The sequence below is a fragment of the Podarcis gaigeae genome, assembly GCF_964106915.1.
Source record: "Podarcis gaigeae genome assembly, chromosome: 11".
Classification (NCBI taxonomy): Eukaryota; Metazoa; Chordata; class Lepidosauria; order Squamata; family Lacertidae; genus Podarcis; species Podarcis gaigeae.
This window is the reverse complement of record NC_139687.1, coordinates 2,325,202-2,349,865: the sequence shown is the minus strand read 5'-3', so window position 1 is coordinate 2,349,865 and position 24,664 is coordinate 2,325,202. Positions and strand designations below refer to the sequence as shown.

The window sequence follows — 24,664 nt, the reverse complement described above, 5'->3', positions numbered from 1 at the left end:
AGCAGGGTGCAGGTAGGATCCAGTTCCAGATAGGGAAGGGATCACAATTTGAAATCCCGCGTCAGGGCCCCAGTGAAGCCTCCTCCGTCCCACAATGCCGCCGCACGAAAAGGGGTGAGCGGGCTTATAAAAAATGTTGATATATTTCAGGCAATTTGTTTAAGGCATGTGCTTTTAAGATGTGCATGTCCTTATTTGACTTATCTTGACCAAGCTCTGAAAAAAATCAGTAGATCAGCACTGTACAGAAGCACAATGCAGTCTTTGCTAAATCATTGCTCAGATGATACAAACTTCCTCTGTAATAAGTTTAGGCTTATCAGTGATTTTCAGCCTTTGGCCTTGAAATAAAATTCTGCCCATATATTGCTTTGCATTTACTAGTTGGCACCAACCCTGACAAGAGTCAATGGAAGTGGCATTAGATTTTCTAGCTTATTTTTATTTTATTTTATTTTGCATGTCTAGCTCAGCATATATTGCTTTGACTGTGGACTATTTATTATAGCCCTTCAAACATCTTTCATTGTGAATTATTACTAGGGCAGAGGAGGATGGGACAATCTGTCAAATTCCTGTTTCTCGTGTTTCCAGTCTCCACATTTCCACATCTGATTGCAATTTTTTTAATGTCCTTATAAAAATTAGTAATAGTTTCCCTTTACATATTTTGTGTGCAATTTTACCTAATATTCACTTGTTCACAAGCAATTTTCCCCAATATAATGCAGTTTTGGATTTTATTACACTAATATTTGAGCTTTTATGCTTTTATGCTTTTAAAGGCTCACCTTTAAATGTGAACTGAACCAATTTTTTCTACCGTCTGTCTCTAACCTATGAGTCCTACTGTTGCAACCTCGTTTGGGGTTTTAAAGCATCTCCCTTTTATGGATTATTGGTAGTGGAGACTTTGAGGATAAATAAAGTTCATGCATTATGCTAGAAATATGAGGTAGGGTGTGCTTTTGTTGCCTAGGCAACAAGAGGTCACTTCCCGTGCTCTGCTAGAAATTACAACACAGGAATTACACGTACAGGAAGAAAGGGGAATGTCTCTTTCTGATTCACCAGGCAAAGCAAGGATACTTTCTTCTCTTCCTGCACTATAATGCATGTAAGTCACAGCCCAGAGGTGGAAGTGAGGAAGAATCACCCAAGTGTCTTGACAACTGGGCAACTTTCTGTCTCTTCCTTCTGTACACCGCAGCCTGTGTATCCCTGCAACACAGTTCAGAAAGAAAGGGAGATTGCTGCCAGGATGCAGTGAACCCACCCCATCTAGCCATAGCAGAAAAACCAAGAACCACCAAAAACATTCTTGGATTTAAATTAGGCCACAACTTTATTGATTGCAGATGTAAATGAGTTTTTGCTTGGTGCTGGGTAGCTACCATCTCCTCCAGCTTACCTGCTGGAGGGATATCAGGGTTCAAGACTGATTTGGGGTTCACCTATGACATACATCAAATAGGTGCAATTCCCACAGACTTGCCACATTGGAGAGTGCTATGGTCCTCAGCCATTGCCTGGACGTATGGACCTCCCCAGGCATCCCTTTAACGGGGTTCCCCACCACCAAGGAGGTAGAAGCAGAGGTTTCACAATTTCCCCTCTGCCAGAGACTAGGAATTTACCCAATGCCATATCCGCACATGTTGTGATGATTGCTGTGAGGTAGGCGAACCCTCAAAACAGGCCAGTTCTTCTGATGAGAAATTTTCCTCCCTAACCCCACATACAGCAACCATAAGAACCATAGCAAGGTCTATCAAATACCACACAATTGCACAACAGAACAGTGAAAACCATGAAAATATGGGTGGGAGGGAGGGAGATCTGCAGGCAACCGTGGTCTCAGGTGAAGCCCAGACCAGTTTTTGTACCCAGGGAGTGGACCTGGGTGAAGACTCCACCAGGAAGTCTGCCTCAGGTCCACCCCCAATGCCACTCCCCCAAGCCCAGCTATGATTGGGCCAAATTGCAGGTGGGCAAATTTGCTAGGAGAGACAGGAGAGCCATCTCTCAATGGCTGTTGGAGCCAGAGACTGGGAGCCAGGACAAAGAAGATGGGGAGAGGGGCTATGTTAGGCTGCAAAAACCACATCACATCTGAAGAGATGAGTGGATATTCAGCTTGAGGTCTAAGCAGCTGGGTGACTCTTCCTGCCCACCCTGCACTGTGCCACAACTTGCTTCTTATATGGTTGTAAAGTTTGCAGACAATCACAGAAGACATGTATTAAATGCATATGTGAAGTTTATATGAGGGTATTTTGAACACCACAAATCCCTTTTCAGTGGTGGAGCTTCATGCTCTGGCCCGGGGGGGGGGGTGGAGAGCAGGCGGGGGCGGGGTGTAGTGTGTGTCCTGGGGGCAGGGCATGCCACCTGCAGGGGCGGGGCACCTAGCGCAGGCAGGGGGGCAGCCACGATGGAACCCCACTGGGATCAAGCTGCTGGGGGCGGTGCGCTCCCCCCGCACTCCTCTTCCTCTGCCAGTGCCAGTGCCCGCTTTCATTCTAAAGTCTTCACTTGGTGATGCTTTGACTCAGCACAAATTCTTATTGTAAGAACTAATTCTTACTATGAGTGATTGCTTAAAATGCCCCACATACTTTGCTTACCACGACACTGTATGCATTCTTTTCCAAAATGCAATGTGCAATAATGAGTGCTCACACCTTTCTTTGTGGGCGCCCTTTGCAGGACCGCACGCAGCACCTCTGGCCACATAGGACTCACCAGCTGGTTGGGCTGGCCCACCTCCTTGTCATAGTCATTGGGGGTTCCCACCAAACCCCAGTTAATCTATCAGCACCTTTGGGAGGTGTGGCCAGTTGCATAAATAGGAGGCAGAGCTGGCAGCAAGCATGCGGTTGGCTCCGGAGCTTCACCCACCCAACCCTCCCTTTGTCTATTGCTTGTTTGCAGGTTAACCATTTTTTCTTCCTGTTCAGTGGGCGCTGCTACGGACTTTTGATGGTTCCTGTTGAAGAACCGGGAAGGAATTTCCCTACATTGGCAGGTTTTGCCTTCCCCATAGCAATTTGTCACAATTTTGGTGGTTTGAGGCCTTGGCGGAATCCTTTAGTCAATCTTCTGTATATGGGGGGAGGCGTGAAGTAGTGACTCACCCTGCCCCCTGCAGTGGCGATTCCAGGGTCCCCTCTTAAAGGGGTTTGTAAATAGGAAGTCCCCTTCATGGGTCACTGCCTTGCCGTGGCGAAGGGGCTTGAATAACTCAGAGAAGCTATGAGCTATGCCGTGCAGGGCCACCCAAGATGAATAGGTCATAGTGGAGAGTTTTGACCAAATGTGATCCACCTGGAGCAGGAACCGGCAAGCCACTCCAGTATCCCTGCCAAGAAAACTCCACGGACAAAGACAACAGGCATATAAAAGTTATGACACTGGAAGATGAGCCCCTCAGGTTGGAAGGCGTCCAACATGCTACTGAGGAAGAGCGGAAGACAAGTACAAGTAGATTCAGAGCTGATGAAGCGGCTGGGCCAAAGCTGAAAGGTCACTCAGTTGCAGATATGCCTGGAAGCGAAAGAAAAGTCCAATGCTGTAAAGAAAAATATTGCATAGGAACCTGGAATGTAAGAACCATGAACCTTGGTAAGTTGGATGTGGTCAAAAATGAGATGGCAAGAATAAATATTGACATCCTGGGCATCAGTTTGGATGACCATCACATCTACTACTGTGGGCAAGAATCCCGTAAAAGAAATGGAGTGGCAAAAGAGTGGCAAAAGCTGTACTGGGATGCAATCTCAAAAATGATAGAATGATCTCAATACAAATCCAAGGCAGACCTTTTAACATCACAGTAATCCAAGTTTATGCACCAACCACTGGTGCTGACAAAACTGAAATTGACCAGTTCTATGAAGACCAGTTCTAGGGACGCAGGTGGCGCTGTGGGTTAAAGCCTCAGCGCCTAGGACTTGCCGATCGAAAGGTCGGCGGTTCGAATCCCTGCGGCAGGGTGCGCTCCCGCTGCTCGGTCCCAGTGCCTGCCAACCTAGCAGTTCGAAAGCACCTCCGGGTACAAGTAGATAAATAGGGACCGCTTACCAGCGGGAAGGTAAACGGCGTTTCCGTGTGCGGCTCTGGCTCGCCAGATGCAGCTTTGTCACGCTGGCCACGTGACCCGGAAGTGTCTCTGGACAGCGCTGGCCCCTGGCCTCTTAAGTGAGATGGGCGCACAACCCCAGAGTCTGTCAAGACTGGCCCGTACGGGCAGGGGTACCTTTACCTTTACCTTTTATGAAGACTTACAACACCTTATAGAAATGACACCAAAGAAGGATGTTCTTCTCATTATAGGGGATTGGAATGCTAAAGTAGGGATTCAAGAGATAAAAGGAACAACTGGCAAGTTTGGCCTTGGAGTTCAAAATGAAGCAAGGCAAAGGCTAATAGAGTTCTGCCAAGAGAACAAGCTGGTCATCACAAACACTCTTTTCCAACAACACAAGAGACGACTCTACAGATGGGCATCACCAGATGGGCAGCATCGAAATCAGATTGATTATATTCTCTGCAGCCAAAGATGGAGAAGCTCTATACAGTCAGCAAAAACAAGACCTGGAGTTGACTGTGGCTCAGATCATCAGCTTCTTGTAGCAAAATTCAAGCTTAAACTGAAGAAAGTAGGAAAAACCACTGTGCCGGTAAGATACAATCTAAGTCAAATCCCTTATGAATACACAGTGGAAGTGAGGAACAGGTTTAAGGATTTAGATTTGGTGGACAGAATGCGTGAAGAACTATGGGTGGAGGCTCGCAACATTATACAAGAGGCGGCAACTAAAACCATCCCAACAAAAAGGAAATGCAAGAAAGCAAAGTGGCTGTCCAATGAGGCCTTACAAATAGCGGGGGAGAGAAGGCAAGCAAAATGTGAGGGAGATAGTGAAAGATACAGGAAATTGAATGCAGATTTCCAAAAAACAGCAGGGAGAGACAAGAAGGCCTTCTTAAACGAGCAATGCAAAGAAATAGAGGAAAGCAATAGAATGGGAAGAACCAGAGATCTGTTCAAGAAAATTGGAGATCTGAAAGGAACATTTTGTACAAAGATTTCCATAATAAAAGACAAAAGTGGAAAGGACCTAACAGAAGCAGAAGACATCAAGAAGAGGTGGCAAGAATACACAGAGGAACTATACCAGAAAGAAATGGATGTCTCGTATACCCCAGGTAGTGTGGTTGCTGACCTTGAGCCAGACATCCTGGAGAGTGAAGTCAAATGGGCCTTAGAAAGCACTGCTAATAACAAGGCCAGTGGAAGTGATGATATTCCAGCTGAACTATTTAAAATTTTAAAAGATGATGCTGTTAAGGTGCTACACTCAATATGCCAGCAAATTTGGAAAACTCAGCAGTGGCCAGAGGACTGGAGAAGATCAGTCTACATCCCAATCCCAAAGAAGGGAAGTGCCAAAGAATGCTCCAACTACCGCACAATTGCACTCATTTCACATGCTAGCAAGATTATGCTTAAAATTCTACAAGGCAGGCTTAAGCAGTATGTGGACCGAGAACTCCCAGAAGTGCAAACTGGATTTAGAAGAGGCAGAGGAACCAGAGACCAAATTGCAAACATGTGCTGGATTATCGAGAAAGCTAGAGAGTTCCAGAAAGACATCTACTTCTGCTTCATTGACTATGCAAAAGCCTTTGACTGTGTCGACCACAGCAAACTATGGCAAGTTCTTAAAGAAATGGGAGTGCCTGATCACCTCATCTGTCTCCTGAGAAATCTCTATGTGGGACAAGAAGCTACAGTTAGAGCTGGATATGAAAGAACTGATTGGTTCAAAATTGGGAAAGGAGTACAACAGGGCTATATATTGTATCCCTGCTTATTTAACTTATATGCAGAATTCATCATGCGAAAGGCTGGGCTGGATGAATCCCAAGCCGGAATTAAGATCGCCGGAAGAAATATCAACAACCTCAGATATGCAGATGACACAACCTTGATGGCAGAAAGTGAGGAGGAATTAAAGAACCTTTTAATGAGGGTGAAAGAAGAGAGTGCAAAATATGCTCTGAAGCTCAACATCAAAAAAACGAAGATCATGGCCACTGGTCCCATCACCTCCTGGCAAATAGAAGGGGAAGAAATGGAGGCAGTGAGAGATTTTACTTTCTTGGGCTCCATGATCACTGAGGAGGTAAAAGCCATGATTTTCCCAGTAGTGATGTATGGAAGTGAGAGCTGGACCATAAAGAAGGCTGATCGCTGAAGAATTGATGCTTTTGAATTGTGGTGCTGGAGGAGACTCTTGAGAGTCCCATGGACTGCAAGAAGATCAAACCTATCCATTCTTAAGGAAATGAAGTGCTCTGAGTGCTCACTGGACAGAGGAGCCCCCATTCCTTGAGGAACCCCCGTTCCCCAGCTGCAGGCTGGGAGGGATACGTGCCCAATGCCTAAGCCAAGGTCTTCCTACATCTGAAAGGTTTAATAAAGTTGTGGCCAATTTTTAATTCCATAACACATTGTCACAAGTCATTATTCTTTCTGGTGGTCTCTTGGGGTCAGGGGGTCTCCGCCTGGGCACGCAAAGAAGAAATTCACCCCTTGCACAAGAGGGTGTATATTTTTAAAGATTGGATTTGCTTGGTGTGAACCACAATACACATTGTGCCATTCCCAAACTACAGAGTTTGAGTGCGAACACTGTAACTCTAGACAAATATTTGCCACTGCAGTGCACAGCCTCATAGGTAAAACATGTCTTGCCTTGGTAGGAACTCTCCCCTGCAAGCAAAACCTTTTCTGTGCACACAGCAGGAAAACTGTTTGTGCACCTGTGCACAGAGCCTTTCCCATAACAGAAGTTAGCAGAAAACTCACCATGTGTGCTTTGGATTGTGTCCAACAAGAACAATTCAAAGAAAGGGGTGCCAAAGTCTCACTGGGATCGATAGGAACTCAGCAGACAATAAAGTCTTTGCATTCCACTTCCGGAGGCGACGCGAAACGGCAATGGCGGTCCTCTTCGCGCTGTGAAGAGGGGCTCCGCGGAAAAGGGTCGTCCGCTGCGGCAAAGCGGAGACCCATCAAGAAAAACCGCAGGCAGAGCGAGCCTGTGGCCGTGGGACTCGGCGGGTTCCCAAAGCCCCCCCAGAAGCGCAGAAGGGACCCCGTAAGGGGCTCCGGAACGTGAAAGGGGGAGCGGCACTGTGAGTTCATCGCTCTTTCCGTGGATGCAAAGCCGCGCAGCTGCTGCCGATGAGCGCCGACCTTTCTTCTTGAAAACATTGGATTGGCAGTAACATACCCGTGAGTAAGGGGTACCAAAATCTAAATCTAAAATTTAAAAATTGGAAATTTGGCCGAAAACGGGAGGCGAGTAACAGGAAGTCTGCCTCCCGATCTTGCTAAACAGATCAAAGCAAAGACTCTGAGGAATGCGGAGGAGATTAAAGGGGATCGTAAAAGTGGAACTATTGTGCATTTAAAGATTTATTTAAAGGATAAAGGAGAAGTTACTTTCAAAACTGTGGGATTCGTTCTTGGAACTATTTTCTTGCTTTACCTTTGTTTTCGGATCTAAAAGGGACAACCAAGCCGTCGGGCTGCCAGTGCTTAAGAGAGCTGTCAAACTGCGGATTACTGTTACAAGAGTTTAAACTGTTACATGTATTGAGGTTTCAACACTTAAACATTGTTGTTGCCACCTTTCTTGCGACCTTGTGGCTATTCTTTAAGAAATAGAAAGCTTTGGGAACTTTCCTTTTGTCTCGGAACTATAAGGATTCAACACAGGGAATATAGGAACTTTAATGGCGGAAAAACTCTTTCCTTCCTTGAAACTGTGAGCCACCCCCCCTAGTGGATTGTGGAGACATAGGGGCCTGGGAACTACACTTTGTTTGGACTTTCTGAGGTTAATTGTTTACACTCTGGATTTGTCTTTCTCATGGAATAAAAGACAATTTGACCTTGAACAGAGGCTGCTGGGGAATGAGCGGCACAGGGAAAACAAGAGCAGCTAAAGCTAAAGAAAAAGAAAAGAAATCTGCCCAACTAACCCAAACAACCTTAATCCATCAACGTAGATCATCTGTTCCAACTGTGCTGACAGCACAGGAGGTGGAAGTCGAACAGCCTGCTCCAGAAGATATGGCAGCAGGAGGGTCTGAAGCAGCTTTGAAACAAATTTTGGAGCAATTAGCAATTTTGAACCAAAAAGTAGACAATCAATCAACAAAAATTGACCAAGCAACATCCTCTATTAGTAAATTGACTGAAAAGGTTTCTCAGCACACTCAAGCAATTGAGAATTTGCAAGGAGCAACAGCTGAAAATCATAAACTAGCTGAGGAAGCCTATCAAAAAGCAGAGCAAGCAAACAAAAAGGTTGATGAGATTAAGGGAGAAGTTAGGCCTCTGCAAAGACGGGTAGGGGAACAGCAAGCCTACCTGTCAATGGTGGAACTGAAAAGTAAGGAAAATAACCTCAGGCTGAGGGCCATCCCAGAATTGGAGGAAGGTAATTTGGAGGGATTTTTGACACTTTTATTTTCCAAATTCTGGGGAGTAGAAGAAGATAAAGACTTTAAAATCGTGACGGCATTCAGACTGGGTAGATTGGTAAAGAAAGACAAGGCCAGAGATTGTTTGGTCATTTTGAGATCAAAGGAAGAAAGAGACAAGATACTAGGCCTACATTTTAAAAAATCTTTGGAGATACAAGGTAAAAAGGCTGAAATTTACAGAGACATACCCAAACCGCTTTTGGATCTTAGAGCCACATATTTAGAACTGACAAAATTGTTGAGATACAACGCAATCCCTTACAGGTGGGAGTTTCCACAAGGATTATCATTTACATACAAAGGAAGGAAAGTAAGAATCAAAACATCAGAGGATCAGCAGAAGTTCCTACACGACCACGGGGAAGACCTCCAAAAAGGAGCAGCAGCTTCTTGGCCACCGCCCCCACCGGAACCTACACCTGGAGCCGGACCAGTACTACCACCACCGGGATCGGAGGAAAATCAAGACACCCCATTGTAAGACTTACGAATTGATCCAGGATGTCTCTGCAACTACTTAGTTGGAATATAAATGGCGGAAACTCTCCGGAAAAAAGAAGAAAAGTGTTTCATATTTTGAAAAAAGAACAATTGGACATTATTTGCCTGCAAGAAACCCATGTGACAAGGCTCCATAGGAAAGTGCTAATTAATAAAAGGTTAGGCCAGGAATTTATTTCCTCGGATAAAGTTAAGAAAAGAGGAGTGGTGATATATGCAAAGGAGAGCCTGTCACCAAAATTTTTATTTAAAGATGAACAAGGCAGAATTCTGGCGATTGAAATTCAAACACAAGGAGAAAAATTTTTGATATTAGGAATCTACGCACCAAACGATGGAAAATCGGAATTTTTCAAGAAGTTGCATAAGACTTTACTGGACTATCTAGACTACAACAACATTATTATGTTGGGAGATATGAATGGAGTTGTGTCTGTACACATGGATAAGTCGCAAAGTGCAAACATAACGAAGGATGGCAGACTACCTAAAACCTTTTTTGAAATGACTGACAATATGGACTTGTTGACATATGGAGGGTTAAGAACCCCCTAGGAAAAGAAGGAACTTTCTTTTCTGAAGCTCATCTGTCATGGACACGAATCGACCAAATATGGATATCTAAAGGACTGGCACCCAAGACTAGAAAAGTGGAAATCTGCCCAAAAACCTGCTCCGACCATAATGCCTTGAAAGTGGAATTGAGATTAAACACAACCGGATCCTTCAGATGGAAAATGAATGACGCTTTATTAAGAGATCAGGAGATTGTTAAGAAGGCCCAAAAAACTTTAAAGGACTATTTTGAGATAAATTTAAACACTACGGTAGAAAAAAGAACAATCTGGGACGCAAGTAAAGCAGTTATGAGAGGGCTCCTAATACAACAAAATACGATAAAGAAAAGACTCTGGAATGAAAGGAAGGAGAAGATATTAGAGAAAATAAGAGAAGGAGAGAAAAAATTAAGATCTAGGCCTAAGTCGAAGGAGGTGCTGAGAGAAGTGAAATTTTTCCAAGCACAATATTCGAAACTGATAAATCAAGAAGTGGAATGGAAAATTAAACAAATGAAACAAAGATCTTTTGAATCAGCTAATAAGTGTGGGAAACTGCTAGCATGGCAGTTGAAAAAAAGACAAAAATTAAATACAGTCACAAATCTAGAGATTGAAGGGAGAATTGTTCAGAAACCCGAGGAAATTAGAAAGTGTTTCCAGAGATACTTCAAAGAACTTTATGCACAAGGGCCGCAGAAAGAGTTTGAGGTGGATCAATTCGTTAAAACCAATGGATTACAAAAAATACCCCAGGAAATGAGAACAATCCTGAACAGTAAAATTTCACAGCAGGAAATCAAAAGTGCCATACAGAATCTCCAACTAGGCAAATCTCCAGGCCCTGATGGACTTACCTCCAAATATTACAAGGCTTTGAAGGACTATTTGATACAACCCTTGATGGAGGTCGGTAATCAGATAATGGAGGTGAGGAAGGCACCGGAAACGTGGAAAGAAGCCTTCATCACATTGATACCTAAACTAGAAACTGAAAAGACCCAAATTAAAAACTATCGTCCCATCTCACTCCTAAATGTGGATTACAAAATTTTTGCGGACATTTTGGCAAGTAGATTTAAAAAAGTCCTTAATGAAGTGATCCATAAGGACCAGGCAGGCTTTCTCCCTGGTAGGCATTTGTTTGACAACACAAGAAACATCATTGACATTTTGGAACTTTTACAAACAAATCTCAACACTAGAGCGGTGTTAATCTTTATTGATGCGGAGAAAGCCTTTGACAACATTTCTTGGATGTTCATGAAGAAAAATTTGGAAGGGATGGGAGTGGGACGGGGGTTTGAAAATGGAATAGAAGCAATTTACTCAGAACAAAAAGCTAAATTGATAGTAAACAATGTGGTGACAGAGGAATTTAAAATAGAAAAAGGGACACGACAGGGGTGCCCCCTATCACCTCTATTGTTTATCTCAGTTCTGGAGGTGCTATTGAACATGATTAGAAAGGACCGGTTGGTACAAGGAATCGAGGTCGGAGTGAAACAATACAAACTGAAAGCATTTGCAGATGACTTGGTATTAACATTACAGGAGCCAGTCTCTAGTTCTAAAAGAGTTTTAGAAATAATTTCTGATTTTGGTCGAGTGGCGGGATTTAAGCTGAACAAGCAAAAGACTAAGGTTTTAGCAAAAAATTTGGCATCCACAGAAATAGATGAGTTCCAGAAAGAGACAGAATTAAATGTGGTTAAAAAAGTGAAATACCTAGGGGTATATCTGACCTCCAAAAATTTGAATTTATTTAAAGATAATTACGAGAAATGTTGGTCCAAAATTAAAAGAGATATGGAAACTTGGTCAAGATTGAAACTTTCCTTGTTAGGCCGAATAGCAGCTATAAAGATGAATGTATTGCCGAAAATGTTATTTTTGTTTCAGGCCCTACAGATCGTGGACAAGGTGGAATGTTTTGGAAAGTGGCAGAAGGATATTTCTAAGTTTGTTTGGCAGGGCAAAAAGCCCCGAATAAAGTTTAAAATATTAACGGATGCGAAAGAAAGAGGGGGATTTGCCCTGCCAGACTTGAGGTTATATTATGAATCTGCAGCCTTCTGCTGGATGAAAGATTGGTTTTTGCTGGAGAACACTGATGTCCTAGATCTGGAAGGGTTTGATAACGCGTTTGGGTGGCATGCATATTTGTGGTATGACAAGGTTAAAGTTCACAAACGGTTTAAAAACCATATTGTCAGAAGAGCAATTTTTATGGTCTGGATGAAATACAAAGACTTATTGGAGAGTAAGACCCCGAGGTGGCTTTCACCGGTGGAGGCCAAGGCACGTAAGAGACTTAACATGGAGGCCTATTGGCCAAAATATTGGGAGATAATTGAAAAAATTGGAGACAATTGGAGGTTGCAGAGCTTGGAAAAATTAAAATACAAGGTGCGAGATTGGTTGCACTATGCCCAAATTCAGGAAGTTTTTAAAGTGGACAAAAAGGTGGGATTCCAGGTGGAAAAATCGAAATTAGAGATAGAATTGTTAGAACCAAAAAATAAATTGCTTTCGAGAATGTATAACTTGCTGCTTAAATGGAACACACAGGATGAGACAGTCAAATCCGCCATGATAAAGTGGGCACAGGACATTGGGCACAACATTATGTTTGAAGACTGGGAAAAGTTATGGAACACCGGAATGAAATTCACGGCATGTAGTGCCTTGAAGGAAAATATTATGAAAATGATATACCGGTGGTACATGACCCCAGTCAAGCTTGCTAAGATATATCATCTGTCTGATAATAAATGTTGGAAGTGTAAGGAGGCGGAAGGGACATTCTTTCACCTCTGGTGGACATGTCCGAAAGTGAAGGCCTTCTGGGAGTTGATTTACAATGAGCTAAAAAAGGTATTTAGGTATACCTTACCTAAGAAACCGGAGGCCTTCCTTCTGGGCATGGTAGACCAGAACGTGTTAAAGAAGGATAGAACTTTTTTTATGTATGCAACAACAGCAGCAAGAATCCTCATTGCAAAGTATTGGAAGACACAAGATTTACCCACTCTGGAGGAATGGCAGACGCAGTTGATGAACTACATGGAACTGGCTGAAATGACTGGCAGAATCCGAGACTTGGGAGAAGAAGCAATGGAAGAGGACTGGAAAAAATTTAAGGACTATCTACAAAAACATTATAAGTTGTATGAATGTTAAGAAAATGTGCTTTTTAGGAAATTTTAACCCCAGCAATAGCAATTAGGTGAAATGAAAACCAAGGTATAAGAAGTTTGAGGTGGAATCAGGAAATAATTTTATTGTGTTTTGATTAAAATATATAAGAATTGGCGTACAACATTTTGAATTTGATAACATGATAAACTGAAAGTTACAATAAGTTATGAAACAAGATGACAAATTGCTGAAGTTTGTATTTTAAATAATTTAAGGTCTGGAGGATGTGGGGAAGTCCAGTAGTTTTGACAAAAGATCTATGAAATTTTTATATTCTTCTTTCTTCTATCTGTTTTTCTTCTATTCTGTAAAATTAATAAAAATATTTATATATATAAAAAAAATAAAGTCTTTGCATTCCATTTCTTCCAGTGACACTCCAGAATACCTAACTTTCTATTAATCATTCCTTGTCTGTTTGGAAACTTGTCCTGGTGGAATCTGATCTGTTTGCTGGCACAATTATTATAACCCATAAGCTTTGTAGTAAGTGGAAAGTCAGTAATATTGGTGGATGCTTTATATATTAAGAAAATTTTAAAATGCCAAAGCAAGCATTCATAGCTGTTTTGCCACCTGAGACAAAGCAGGAAATGGCAACCCTCAAAAAATCAAAGTATATAGCATCCAAGTCAATTTATTTTGACACCTGAAGCAGAAAAATCCCCTAACTGCAGCAACCTGTGTCTAGCAGTTAAGTATGGAAAGTGGTTTCAGGAAGACTGCAAGTAGTACTGAGCCCAGTGTTGCTCTGGGTCTTATGTCCTGCTCTACCTGGAGAGACCCCTGAAAACTGAAGGGGAAATTGCAGAGCGGGAAGAGGCTGCTGGCAGGGGCCTCATATGGCAGCATGTGGCTCATGAAACTGGAAACTCCATGCATCCCCTAACTCCAGAAGGGGTGCATTCAGAGGAGGAGACAATACTAACCAAACCATTTATATATAGTACTAACCAAACAGTTTCACGTGACTTCCAAACCCTGAAATGCAGGCACTGCACATATTATCACAACAATGTATTCTGTCATATCTAATCATGCTGACTGGATATGTCTTCCAAATGCAGTCTTTCTTAAGGATGTCAAGGTTTTGGACAACCATATCTTTGTGCTGTAGTACAGTCAGCATTGGAAGATAACATGCAGTCAGTGCGGCTAGAGAGATATATTGTTGTCATCATTTGCACGGTGTCTGTTTTCCAGTGCTGTGAAACTACAATTATTCGCTTACTGTATGTTCTATTGGCTATAGGCCACATACATATTCTTTGTAAAGTTCTTAACTCTTTTCATATCTATGTTATAGAAATACAATATGTTCATTTAAAATCTTAACTTTATGTATTCTTTTGCAATTTGGGGTATTGCCACATCCCAACAGTGTGAGGATGTGTGAGTCCTGCTTTGTTCCTTTCATGAATGGTAGGGTCAGCCCAAGACATTTTGCTCTCTGAGGCAAAGGCTGATATGGTGCCTCCTGCCCATTTCTCACATCGATGCCAGCCAGACTGACAGCACTGATGACAGAAGCAGCACCACACCTGAGGGGAGAAGACGAGCTTAGGGGACACATGGCAGGCTCACCTCAGGGAGCTACATCACTCCGACACTCAAAGGCTACAGGCTTGAAGTTCTTTCTAGGGACTGAACCCAGATTGTGGTAGTAGCTAAGAATGAAATGCTTTTCACCCGATGCCACTCTTTTTTCCGACAGAAACTGTCTTGCCTTTATGCAGTTGGAGTATGTATTTTGTAACGTGCCCCATGGCTTATTTCTGGAGTGGCTTTGGCACTACCAAGGATTTGCTGGAACAAGCAAAACTATGAGGGCTTTGAGCTAAACTGGAAGGACAGGACAGGACAGGTTGGTGGTGTGGTTCTGGGCAGCTAGCCATCTTGCTCAACAGGTGAACAGACCTTGGTCCTCCTGACTGAGGTATTTGCAGGGTGTGAACCTTGAATCTGGTTTCAATCTCACAGTGCAGCTCTGGGGCTTATAAAGTAATAAAAATAAAGTGCCAACTAGACTTGTGCAGAGTGTTTTTCTTCACCTCCAGTTGACTGCATCCACTTTTCAATCTTTGAATGAGAAAAGACTTGCAGCTTACAGCAGAGTTGCAATTTTTATTGATCCCGTTCCTTTGTCTTTCACAGCAGCCTGGTAGGAGAAATTAAGCAAGTGGAACTGTCTCTGTTGTTAGCTCTGCACACCATGAATTTTAGGTTGCTGATGAAGGCAAAGCAGCAGAGCCAGTAACGGCACAATATTTATGCAAGTGAATTCATGGAAAGCAATGCTTTTCAAATGCACATAAACTGGTTATATTATTCTTCTTTCTGCATGTAGTTACATGCAGGAACAGGGAAAATAAAACCTTGCAGAGGCTGGTGTGTGTGTGTGTGTGTGTCTTCAGTATATGTGCACAGCATAGTGCTGCATCCGTGGATGAGCACAAGGTTGGATTTGTCCATCTCTTTTTATGAAACATTATATATTAGATAGAAATCTTTAAGAGACGCCAGATATGTTATAAGGCGAACAGCTCTGTGCCAACCATCTTGTGTTGCAATATGCAGGGCTAAAGGGCAAGGCTGAGCACTTCAAAACCTTGCTGATGTTTTTGAGCATTACCACACCCTGCATCTAGATTATACCAAAAAATTGCCAGTCATGGAGGGAGGGAGAACATTTTGCACAGAAAGGCAAGGCAGCCCAATCAACATGACATGCATTTCACAAGGAAGGTTGCCATCCCTATCCCCACCCCATTTTTTTTCTCCCTTTAAGTGGCAGAAATCCAGTTAATGTAGCATTCTTCCTAAGTATTTTTGGATCTTCTTTTTTGGGAGGGGTGGGGGAGACTGAACTAGGTGCCTTTTTACCTGCAATGTATAGTCAGGAGAAAGGTTTTGCTGTTTGCCAGAACTTTACTGCCTAGTCTTATGCATCTTTAAGGAATGAACTCTCAAATGTATACCAACCTGATGCCACAATGCCCTGCACAAATGCTGCTTGTCCTGTCACAAAATCCTTCCAGTGGACACCACCTCTCCTACCTTGGCAAAGTGATAATTGCCCCAAGCACCCATCTCTGAAGGTCTCCTGCATACATGACCTGCCTGCTGCTGTCCTAGGTTCCCTCCCATGGATTGGACTCCCCCCCCCCCCCCGCAATGAGAAATGGACAAATCTCTTGGTTTCACTTTCCCATTTTCCTAATCTCAAATTCATTTCTACAATCCATTTGTGATTTTTGTTTGTTCATGGGGTGTCCAGAACACTGTCTAGTGCTGTTATGTTGAATGAATTTCAGTTAGTAAGTTTTGAGGACACGGACAATGTGTTTGGATCAGCTAGGACTTGCACTCTGGACCCGTACCTCTCTTGGCTGATAAAAACTAGCAGGGAGGGGACAGCTGGCTGGGCCAGGGAGGTGGTTAATGCCTCTTTACAAGAGGGGGTGGTCCCTGCCTGTTTGAAGGAGGCAGCAGTAAGACCACTCCTTGAGAAGCCCTCCATGGATTCAGAAAAATCTAAGGACTCAGCTACATTAGTCTAAAAACAGTGTTTTGAATTTGTTATAAACATGCAACACCAGATGGCACCAGAGAGAGAGAAAAAAAATCTATGCAAATTTTACATAGCATTTTTTTCTTTTGTTATAATGATTTAATTTCTGACTTATTTATAGTGGGGGCGTTTTCCCTGTGTGTAGATCCACCCTACCATCGACCATAGCATCCTACTGGCGCTGCTTTGTGGTGGTTCTGGTCCTACATGAATGGTGATGCTTGAATAATGCTCTTCAGCTCTGTGGAATCCTCAACATGGGGTTCCCCAGGGTTTAATTTTATCCCCTATGCTGTTTAACCTGAAACAGAGTTTGGAGGAGGTTGTCAGCAATGTGCTTACAACATGCAGCTCTACTTCTCCTTTACATCTGCAGCTGAGGCAGTGGAAGTGCTGGATCATTGTCTTGCCTCAGTAAAGGACTGGATGAGAGCCAACAAACTGAAGCTCAATCCAGATAAGACTGAGGCTCTGTTACTGGGTGGCTCCCTAGACCGGATGGCTGGGAGGTTGCCTGCTCTTGATGGGGTAACACTTCCTCTGAAGGAGTGGGTATGTAGCTTGGGAGTACTCCTGGATCCTGTGCTGTCACTTGAGGCTCAGGCAGCCTTGGTGGCATGGAGTGTCTTCCATCAGCTTCAGTTGGTGGCCCAGCTGTGCCACTATTTGGACAGGGATAGCCTAAGTTTTGCTGTCTAGGTTCTGGTCACCTCTAGGTTATATTACAGTGGTACCTCGGGTTACATATGCTTCAGGTTACATATGCATATAGCGGAGTTACAGACTCCGCTATCCCAGAAATAGTACCTCGAGTTAGGAACTTTGCTTCAGGATGAGAACAGAAATCGTGCTCCAGTGGCGCGGCGGCAGCGGAAGGCCCCATTAGCTAAAGTGGTGCTTCAGGTTAAGAACAGTTTCAGGTTAAGAACAGACCTCCAGAACGAATTAAGTACTTAACCCGAGGTACCACTGTACTGCAAACTGTTATACAAAGTGTTACAGACTGTTTGGAAACTTCAGCTGGTGTAAGAATTCATTAGACAGGTTGCTCACCAGGGCAAGATGGTTTGAGCATATAATGCCACTGACTGCATTGGCTGCCAATTAGTTTCCAGGCCCAATTCAAAGTGCTGGTTTTGACCTGTAAAGCATTAAATGGCTCATTAAATGGTACCACAATACCTGAAGGACCGGCCCATCTGAGGACCTTCTTTGTGTGACCCCTCCATGAGCAGCTCAGAGGGTGGAAACATAAGAACAGGCATTTTTAGCAGTGGCTCCATGTTTATGGAATGCTCTCCTCAGGGGGGCTGCCTGACACCTTCATTACAGATCTTTAGGTGCCTTGGGCTGAATAAACATCATACAGTATAGCCTTTTAAATGTGTTTGTGGGGTGGGGGTTATTTTATTATGTATTTCGTGTTTTCATTTTCCATGTTTATGTTGTGTGAACCACCCTGTGATCTTTGGAATTTAATATTAATTTAATAAATGATAAAAATGAAAATTTATCAGTGTTTTAGTGTGATTTTTTCCTAATACATATCCATATTTGTATGCTATTTTGCAAGCAATTTCCTCTTATACAATGCATTTTATGTGTTATGTTATGTTTTATTTTATTATATATGGCATTATTTTCAATAATAATACATTTATACTTTTCAATGCACACATTGTTGTGCTTATTATTTGCAAGAAGAATAGTTTCACAAAATTTCAGAAAGCATACCTGCTTCAGTTCATATCTTGTTTCAGCAGGAACTGTGAATTAGGTCTGGTCTCACGAGAATCTAAACTAAACCAAATATGCTGCCCATACCTAACTTGCAGCTTAGCTCCAGTAATGGGCTCCAAGATCTTGGCAAACAGGAAACCGGGAGAAGATGGTCTGAATCTTTCTTCTAGTGCCAATTGGAGATTTCCCAGTTCCTACAATAAGAGCCTGAAGACTATGTGTTTGCAACCCACTAGCCTGGAAGTTTAGAAGCAGGGTGATGGCAGTACTACCTAAAGGTTGGAGCCATGGGTAATGCTTTACCCCCTCACAGGCCAGGTGCACACAGAGGGCTCTGACACTGCAGTCATAGCATTGCACTCTGGAAGGCACATGCTGAAGATATTACTGATGAACCACAAAATCTGATTGTTTTAAAAGTGCTGCAAGGCACTTAGCTGGTTTTGCTGCAAAAGCCAGCATGGTTTCCTGCTGCCTAGAATGTTTCCAAGAGTTATTAAAAATGCATTGATTTGACATATTCAAATTAAACACTCTTTTCAATATTACCACAGCAATTCCTGCCAGGAAAAGCTGAACCTGTTGAATTTTCGCCTGTCTTGTCACTGCTAGAAAGACAGGAACTATTTTTTTAAAAAAACAACCACCAACAGACAGTTTATATTTGTGTAAATTTCCAAAGCTCTGAAGTATCTTCAGAACTCTTTTTAGGTTATCTATACCGATGTTTCTGAGTGTATGTTATTCTTGCAGGTGAAAAGGAGCAGGCTGCTATTTGCACACATAGAGAGTGCCACGACCTCATATGGACTTTTGCACCCAAGTACACAGCCTGCTTTTCTAGGTGTCGCACATTAGCTGTAGTAACCCCCCTCTCTCTCTGTGCTGTGCAGTTGTTCGTCCAATCATACTCTTGCATGCAAATATACTATAGCCAGTTCAGATAAAAAGGCACAATTATATCGAAGTGCTCAGTCAGGGCAAATATCACTGAACTTTTCTTACAACCTCCTTTCACCTGTGTTTCAGGAACTAGTCCAAGCATGTCAACTGCCCCGGCTTTGCCAGAGCCCCTCAAGGATCTGAAGATTCAGTATACTAAGGTTAGTTATATTTATGTGGCTTAACTTCCCTCTAGCTCTGCCACTGAGGCAATCTCCTCCTGTCTTATTGCTGCAGGTCTGTGCAGTTCTCACTTTGGATCTCAGTGCATCTAACTTTGTTGCCGGTTCTTACCTATGGATCTCACTGCAGCTTTATTCCCTGAGGTTCTCCCCTGTTTCCGCAGAGTGTGGCTGCTGACAGCCATCCTGTTTCAGAATGGTTGCAATTGTTGCTCGGTGTGAATTATGTCTGAAGCTATGATTCTGTGAGCCCAAAGCATTTTAAGGCTTCAGCCTTAACCATGGTACTGGATCTTATGCATCTTTACTCAAAGCAAGCCTCACTGGGTTCAGTGGCACCTTCTCTGAAGGACATAGGCGTGAGATTGGGGCTTCTTTGTTTTGGGAGATGTGTATAGGATTTGACCGATGCCTAGGAACAAGTTCTGCAGAAATTATAGCATTACTTCCACAGCGGTGTTTTCAGGACTGGATTATAACAGAGTATTAATGGTTTACAGAAAGAAAGATAAAATCAGCAAAGGGCAAAATCAGAATATGTTACTGTATTAGGGAATGTAACCTTGATTTATAATTACAATTCATTCCTAAAATATGTAGACTACAATCTTCTGCACATTTACTTGGGAGTAAACACCACTGAGCATTCACTTCTCAGTAGACGTGTGTAGGGTTGCACAGTTTCTTGGGGGGAAATCCAGCAGAATTGTTGAAATGTGAACAACACACATGCATCGCCTACGTGCCTGGAAGAGAAGTGCACAAAAGCAGGCCAGCCACTTGAGAGCAATAATGAGGTGGACAATCCTTGCTAGTAGACTTTCTACAATCTAAAAAAGGCATTGACATGCAAGGCAAAGGGCTGGGGGAAATAAGAGGGTCCCTGGCTTGAGGGCTTGTCGTTAGCCAGCTAAGCTGGAGGACTTGGATGCAGCAGGATGATTCAACCTCCAGTACTGGACAGAATGGCAATAATCTTATTTGAGCTGAACATGTTGCTCAGGTTCTGCTTACAGTGGCATCTGGTTGGACCTTGTGAGAAGAGGATGCTGGACTAGATAGGCCTTTGGCCTGATCTAGCAAAATCTTCTTATGTTATCATGTCATCTGTAATACTGTGCAAGAAAAGACACCCCCAAGCACATTCCGTATATAGTTGTATAGTTACTGCAGTTCAGCAAAAGTGTTCCTCTGTAGCAAGCTTGGGAATCTGGGTGAGAGACACCTCATGGAATCTGTATTTGCACTGCACATGTGGGATGGGGATGCACATTCCTATCTGCCTTGAGAGCAAAAGGAAATGTGCAGCCCAATCCACTCTCTTGAATCACTGGTTGCATAGGGCCTGGCTGCAGCTAGACTCAAGCTAACATATTTAGTATTCAGGCATTAATGTACTAGGAAGCAGAAGGCTTCTCAAAATAAAACTAGATTGTTTTCATGTTCTTCCTATATTCCAAGGACATAATAAACCTGTATATCCAGTTTCCAGAAGCTCTCGACAGAAAAACAACAGTGGGTTGTATCCATTCCACTCACACAACAGACTTCCACTTCCACAACCAAACTCCCCCCTCTCCTCTCCCATTTGGTCCTGTGCTCCCTCAGAATCTGCCTCAGGGGGCTATGAGACCCTTTGGAGCAGATACTGGGAGTGTGAAGGAAGGGGAAATCACGCTGCATGAGCAGAACACCACTCAAAACATGCAGCATTGACTGCAACCCAAAGAGTCTTGTGGCACTTTAACATCTGTTATGGGATAAGCTTTAAAGGACTGCAATCTACCTGATCACATGTATGAAATGCTATCCTACGTTGCAGGTGTGTGCGTGCATATGTGAATGCAGGACGGGGAAAGGATTGTAAACAGTGAAGTCAAAAGAAAACAAAATGCAGAGAAGTATGATGGTGATAATTATCTTATTAACCGGGCCTTTCATACAGACACACACAACATACATCCTAGCTTTGGTAAAACGATTTAAAAAAAAAAAGATTTGCGTGCTGAGGTCCCCAAGCACCCCGTCCCAATAACTCACACAACACACATAATTTTTGTTTAAGGTTTTTGGCATAATTTTGGCCACAACTTTATTAGCATACAAATTGTGAGTGGTTCCTTAGGCATTGGTTATGACTAGCTGTCCCCCCCCCCCCCGCCTTGGGGACAGCACTGGCTTCCGGATTCCAGCGAAAGCCAGTGTGGAGGAACAAGTGCAGGGATAACTGGAGCTGCGACACAGACCCTCAGCTTCTCCCTGCATGCTCCTAGGGGCCTTACACGGCCCAAACCCGGTTCCAGGGGTTTGGACGAAAGGATGGTAAGCCCCTGAATTCCTTTAACGGAATTCCCTTGCAGCAGCAGCATTGGAGGGGCAGGCACAGCCAATCCGTACCCCTCCACCAACCAATTTAACCAATGCCTAACCGCTAACCTTACAAGTTGTGACGATTTGCTACGTAGTAGGCAAAACCCAAAAGGCACGCACTAATCAGCCAATTGGAAAAATTCCTACCAGGCCCTCGCACCAATACAGACGACCCCATGACAGGCATAGCAAGGTCAAGGCGCAAGCCCAACAAGGGAGGGCGGGCGGGTGATCCGATGTCCACAGCGAAAGAGAAAGTAACCTGCTGTGGACCTTGCTTATATATCCTCTGATCCCACCCCCAAATTGGCAACATCAAATTTGCCCCAGCAACACAACCAACAACACTAGGCCCCATTCAACCTGCCTAGTCACTGCAGGGTGCTCTGTAGGCCCCATCCGCAACACATGCTCTCTTTGAGTGAGAACATGCTTTAAAAAAAATAAATCAATTCTGCAGTTTCAGTCCAGAAAAGACAGCGCTTAACAACACTGCAGTCTTCTTTTGAAGTTCCCGTATTCACGTTATGTTGGTTGCAGTGTCATTGGAAGCTAAAATGGCCTCTTCCTGTTTTTTCTATATTGCCATGCTGCCATTTTAGAGTAGTGTTGTGTAGAGAAAAGCCTGTTTGTCTTATAAGAGAATTCAGAAGTGCCATGTTGGCAGATGATGGCATATCACTGGAAGCTGATCAGGTGAATGAATCTCAAGGGTTGCACATAAGAATAGAATAGAATAGAATAGAATAGAATAGAATAGAATAGAATAGAATAGAATAGAATCATATTGGATGGGACCCTGAGGATCATCTAGTCCAACTGTTTTTGGGGGACAGGGGGCAGGCAAGTGGGGGGGGGCTCCCTGGTCCTGAACCAGGTGCACAGCCTGGGAGTCATTTTGGACTCACAGCTGACCATGGAGGCGCGGGTCAATTCTGTGACCAGGGAAACTTTCTACCAGCTCCATCTGGTACACCGGCTGCTATAACTTGTGGATTGAATCAGCAGAATGGATTTTTATCACACTACATGTTTTAGTTGGTTTATCAGTGACAGGATGTCTGTGCTATCAGCCCCACTCTTCTGCAACAATGTAAATTACCACCACCCATACTTACTTTGGATCTGACAGTTTACCTCCTCTAACCATCAAGTACCTGAAACTGAGGATACTTCTTCATATCTCTGGTGAAGTGGACTGTAGCCCACAAAATCTTATAGAATCATAGAATCATAGAGTTGGAAGAGACCACAAGGGCCATCGAGTCCAATCCCCTGCCAAGCAGGAAACACCATCAGAGCACTCCTGACATATGGTTGTCAAGCCTCTGCTTAAAGACCTCCAAAGAAGGAGACTCCACCACACTCCTTGGCAGCAAATTCCACTGTCAAACAGCTCTTACTGTCAGAAAGTTCTTCCTAATGTTTAGGTGGAATATTCTTTCTTGTAGTTTGGATCCATTGCTCCGGGTCCGCTTCTCTGGAGCAGCAGAAAACAACCTTTCTCCTTCCTCTATGTGACATCCTTTTATATATTTGAACATGGCTATCATATCACCCCTTAACCTCCTCTTCTCCAGGCTAAACATGCCCAGCTCCCTTAGCCATTCCTCATAAGGCATCGTTTCCAGGCCTTTGACCATTTTGGTTGCCTTCCTCTGGACACGTTCCAGTTTGTCAGTGTCCTTCTTGAACTGTGGTGCCCAGAACTGGACACAGTACTCCAGGTGAGGTCTGACCAGAGCAGAATACAGTGGCACTATTACTTCCCTTGATCTAGATGCTATACTCCTATTGATGCAGCCCAGAATTGCATTGGCTTTTTTAGCTGCCGCGTCACACTGTTGGCTCATGTCAAGTTTGTGGTCAACCAAGACTCCTAGATCCTTTTCACATGTACTGCTCTCAAGCCAGGTGTCACCCATCTTGTATTTGTGCCTCTCATTTTTTTTTGTCCTGTCCTCTGGGGTGTTAGCCACCCCTCCCAGTTTGGTGTCATCTGCAAATTTGATCAGGATGCCCTTGAGTCCACCATCCAAGTTGTTGATAAAGATGTTGAATAAGACCGGGCCCAAGACAGAACCCTGTGGCACCCCACTAGTCACTCTTCTCCAGGATGAAGAGGAACCATTGATGAGCACCCTTTGGGTTCGGTCAGTCAGCCAGTTACAAATCCACTGAGTGGTAGCATAGTCAAGACCACATTTTACCAGCTTCTTTACAAGAATATCATGGGGCACCTTGTCAAATGCCTTGCTGAAATCAAGGTAGGCTACATCCACTGCATTCCCTTCATCTACCAGGCTTGTAATTCTGTCAAAAAACGAGATCAGGTTAGTCTGACATGACTTATTTTTCAGAAATCCATGCTGACTATTGGTGATCACAGCATTCCTTTCTAGGTGCTCACAGACTGTTTGCTTAACGATCTGCTCCAGAATCTTCCCTGGTATTGATGTCAGACTGACTGGGCGGTAATTATTTGGGTCCTCTCTTTCCCCCTTTTTGAAAATAGGGACAACATTTGCCCTCCTCCAGTCTGCCGGGACTTCGCCTGTTCTCCAGGAATTCTCAAAGATGACTGCCAGTGGTTCTGAGATCACATCTTTATGCTGTGATAAAGTTGTTAGTCTTTAAGGGACCACAAGATTCTTCATTGTTTTTTCCATATATCCAGCTAAGTCCTCTGCCTTAAAAAAATCCATGTTGCAAACAAGCTTGCCATAGAAGCAAAGGATATCATAGCAAATTCTTTCCATGCTTATGCACAAACAAACGGATAAGCAGAAAGGTATTATCTTATCGAACCGCTAAAGTAGGTCTCTCATCTTACCACCAGCACATTGCTATTCTTTGCATCAGAGTATAATTGCTAAAATAGAAAGTATCTTTGAACTTTGTACAGATTGGCAGCAAACGTTTTGAAGATTTTCAGGTCATCTGAAGGAGAAAGGAAAATAGCTGTGCAATTAAGAGAACCACTAGCAGGGCCCTTTGCATATCACTTTATTGGCCAGAGATTGCTGTGAGTTGGG

The 24,664-nt window shown here is 43.4% G+C and overlaps 1 protein-coding gene across 2 annotated transcripts in view; it reads left to right on the top strand.

The window, feature by feature from the left end:
- The window catches only part of ALDH1A1 (aldehyde dehydrogenase 1 family member A1), a 66,742-nt gene that overhangs the window by 5,995 nt on the left and 36,083 nt on the right, over positions 1-24,664 (top strand). Inside the window, exon 2 of one of the 2 annotated variants that reach the window (XM_083702074.1) lies at positions 19,165-19,238. In XM_083702074.1, the coding sequence (XP_083558200.1) occupies positions 19,179-19,238 (60 nt within the window). In that variant the 5' untranslated portion in view covers positions 19,165-19,178. Of the gene's footprint in view, positions 1-19,065; positions 19,239-24,664 lie in introns of those variants that run through there. The other variant, XM_083702073.1, reaches the window with a different exon arrangement.